Source organism: Accipiter gentilis, chromosome 13 (assembly GCF_929443795.1).
Source record: "Accipiter gentilis chromosome 13, bAccGen1.1, whole genome shotgun sequence".
Taxonomy (NCBI): domain Eukaryota; kingdom Metazoa; phylum Chordata; class Aves; order Accipitriformes; family Accipitridae; genus Astur; species Astur gentilis.
Genome location: NC_064892.1, coordinates 33,083,669 through 33,087,199, shown reverse-complemented (window position 1 = coordinate 33,087,199; position 3,531 = coordinate 33,083,669). Strand labels below are relative to the sequence as shown.

At 54.4% G+C, this 3,531-nt stretch overlaps 1 protein-coding gene across 1 annotated transcript; it reads left to right on the top strand.

Moving 5' to 3' along the window:
* Positions 1-477: 477 nt before the first annotated feature.
* LOC126045092 (uncharacterized) lies at positions 478-3,112 on the top strand. The gene is made up of 3 exons (XM_049815684.1): positions 478-492; positions 1,587-2,002; positions 2,215-3,112. Exons 1-3 carry the CDS (start codon positions 478-480, stop codon positions 2,789-2,791), a joined length of 1,008 nt encoding a protein of 335 aa, XP_049671641.1. The 3' UTR covers positions 2,792-3,112.
* Positions 3,113-3,531: the final 419 nt, after the last annotated feature.

Genomic DNA, 3,531 nt, shown 5'->3' with positions numbered 1-3,531 from the left:
TTTGAAAAAAAAAAAAAAAAAAAACAGGGGAAAAAAGACAAAAAAAGCCAGGCAGGCGAAGGCGTTGGCTTTATTTGGCGCAGAGCCGGCGGTGGCTGCGCGACCCTGGCTCGTCCCCAGGGTGAGGCAGCGGGAACATCCCCCCGTGTCCAGCTGCAAACCCACCTGGAAGGGAAACGGGGCTTGGAGAGGTGCCACCTCCCCTCCGAGCAACAAGCCTTCCCCCAGCCCCCCAAACCAGAACTCCCCCCCCTTGCTTAGGGGCACGGGGAGCTGCTTTCGATCGCGATCTCCGAATTTCGCTGGTTTCTTCAGAAATACCCCTGCTGCAGGAAACGCAGCTGCTGCAATTCTGCGGCTGGTGAGGAGCATCAGATCAACTCCCCACCACCGCCGTGGACAGTTTCTTTATTATTTTTTTTTTTTTAAGAAATAAAGGACAGGAAATGGGATTTGATTTCTCCGTCCCATTTCGAAATGGGGCGAGTTGCCGTACTTGGCCAATAAAATCCTCAAAGTTTGCAAAACAAAAGGTACCAGGAATACCGGCAAGAACACCAAAAGCAGCGCTCGGAGCGGAGCGCAAACCTGGCCGGGAAACCCAGGCATTTGGAGCTGAATTTTGGCGTTTCAGTTTGCTGATGTCAACGGCGTGTCGATAAATAAGAAGTGAGAATTGAGGGGGAGCGGCGGGAGGGGGGGGGGGGGGGGGCAAGGGAGAGGCAGCAAGCGCTTCTTTCCAAAAGGCGGAGGGGTTCTGAGGTCATTTCATCTCCGCTCTTTTCGTCATTTTGATTAGAAAAGCAAGCCGACTGCCCGGTTTGCCGGAGTGATGCGGTAACTTCGCGCAGAGATTACTTTAATCAAGATGTTAAAACATTTTTGGTTCTTCCCCTGATGCCGCCCGTGCGTTTAATAAAAAAAGGTCGGTGCGACCGTCCCAGCTCGCTGCGGACCGGATTAAACCACGAGTCTTGAGAGTGCGGACATTCGGAGCTTAATCGTTGCTAATTTTATGTTACACTAGAGGAGGAATGTGGGAAGCTGTTGGGTAAGCTTTTGATAGGAACTTCAGAATTTCCTTCTCTATCTAAAGAGCGAAGCGGCGTGCAACACGTAGTGATTTCTCCCTGCAAGGCATCCACCGCCCGGTGCAGGAAACAATCCGTACCCCTCCGGAAAATAAAGTACAGCTCTTAAAAACTTGGGAGAAAAAAACCAAACAACAACCCCCAAACAACCTTGTCCTCCGCTTAAATTCTCTTTCCCCCTCACAAACCAGCCGGTCAATCACCACCGAAGCAGGCACGCTGCTCTGTCCGCAAACCTGCAAAAAAATTAAAAAAAACAAACAACCAAACCCACCCACCACCAAAAAAAAACCCCAAACCAACCCAAAACGCGGAGGCATTCCTGACGGCAGAAGTGAAACCGTCTCGATCCAAGCGAGTTTATTTGTAAAGCCGGGAAGAAGAAGGGAGCCGGGGGGGGTCGGCTCCCCCCGGGGGGGTGCGGGGTGGCGGCGGGAGCGCGGACGGACCCGCCGGGTTTGGGGCTGCAGCTGCTGACTCAGAAAAGCAATGTAGGTCATCCCGAGTTTCCTTAAGTTACCTAAGTTCGAACAATTCAGCTTTTCTTTAGAGACTTCCCCAGCGCTGTTGCAACATTTCCGAACGCCCTGGCTTTTGCCGAGGTTCAGCCCCCGGCTCCGGGTTGCTGGAAGGGGGGGCTGGGGGGGGCAGGCGTGCCCGCTCGTTGGTACTTACACGTTCCACCTCTTCCCTCGCCCATTTCCATCGCAACGCTACTTTTTTTTTTTTTATCTTTTGTCTCAGAGGCGTGTTAAAAAAAAAAAAAAAAAAAAATTGTGCCAGCGCGTCACGCTCCCATTTTGCCCTCAATTTTCAGAGCAGCAGCAAGGGAATTGCCTACCTACCCTCCGTTCAGTTCGGGTCCCTCCAGGAAGGCTTATTCACCGTTCCCAGTTTGGATCTATTCTTTGGTACCACTACTTACTCCTTCCCACCGCCCCTCAATTTTTACACCGTCACCGCAAGGGCTATGAAAAGAATCCACTTTTACCACGGGGTCTGTACGCAAAAGACGAACCGTCTTTTGAGCGACACCGAACACCGTCCGTCTTCGAACTAGGTAATTTTCGTTAGTTATTTTTTCTTGCTTTATTATTATTATATTATTTTTTTTTAACCATAGCAGAGCAGTCCCGGCGGAGAACTCCTCACCGGAGGATGAGCAAGCGTCGAGTTCTGTCGCAAGAGCAGCGAGGTGGGACGGGGAGCAGAGTTTGTCGCGGAGAGGAAAACCCGGGCTCGGGGGCCGCTTCCCGACGGGAATCACGCTAACGGCTTGGGGCATTCGCTCCCGGCAGTACCTGAGCCCCGCGGCCGAGCGGCAGGGAGGGAGGAGATCTCCGAAGGGCTCGCACTCCCCCGTCACCCCCCCAAAAAAAAAAAAATCATCGTGGGGACGGCAGCCGTTGTCACGAAGCGTTACTACGAGGGAAATTATCCGGGCAGAGATTTCACGAAAGCAAGGAGCGGGGGGGAAGAGAAAAAAGAGAAAAGGGGAAAAAAAAAAAAAAAAGACCCGAACCTCGCCCGGTCCGACGGCGGTACTTCTGCGGGGCGCGGGCATCGCCCCCGTGTCCGTCACGGGTGTTTCGGTCACGGTCACGCACGCCTCCAGCCCTCCTCCTCCCCTCCGGCTCCTCGCACCCCGCAGTGCCGCCCCGCCGGCCCCGGGGCTGGCGAACCGGGATTTCCCCGTCTAAACAGAGGAGGGGGGTTTTTTTCTCCGGGGAGGGGGAGTCCCCTGAAATCTACCCCCCCCCCCCCACCCCACACCCCGGCAGCTCCGCCGAGGCCGGAGCCGGGAGCGGCCCCGGCAGGCTCGGACAAGCCCGCTCCCGGCCTCCGCCCGCCCGGGGCACGGCGGCCCGGCCTTCCCGGGACGGGAGGGGCGAACCTTCGCTCTCCAAGAAACAAAAAAAACTAAAAAGAAAAAAAAAAAAAACAAAAAACATAAACCAACCAAACAAACAAAAACAGCGAGTTGAAAGCAAAAAAAAAAAAAAAGAAAAAAAAACCAAGACGACGCTTTTCGGGGTGGGGTTTTGGGGTGGGGTGGGTTTTTTTGAGGCTTGCTACCCTGCGCCGTCCCCACTGGAGGGGTGACCGTGGGCGCTCGGGGGGGGGGGGGTGTCTGGGAGGGTCTGGGGGGGGCGAGCAAAGCTCAGCACCCGTCTGGGAACGGCATTCCCCAACCTCGGCGGCAGTGGCAGGCCTTCCTCCCGTGTTTGCAGTTTTCTTTGTTTACATTCACTTTAGAAACATTGGCCAGCGGCCAGAAAAGTGCCACCCCCACCCCCCCCCCCCCCAAAAAAAAAATTAAAAAATAAAATTCTTTTCTCGGCTGCCGATGAGACTAAGTTTCACGCTTCGCCCCCCCCCCCGCCGCCCTTCCCCTTTTCCTAAATTAACCCTTCTGTCACCTCGCAAAGAAAAAAAAAAT

Bases quoted from the DNA above. Each gene is read 5' to 3' on its own strand.
- LOC126045092 (XM_049815684.1), top strand. The intron at 2,003-2,214 runs GTACCACTACTT...TTTTAACCATAG, and splicing joins CAGTTTGGATCTATTCTTTG to CAGAGCAGTCCCGGCGGAGA.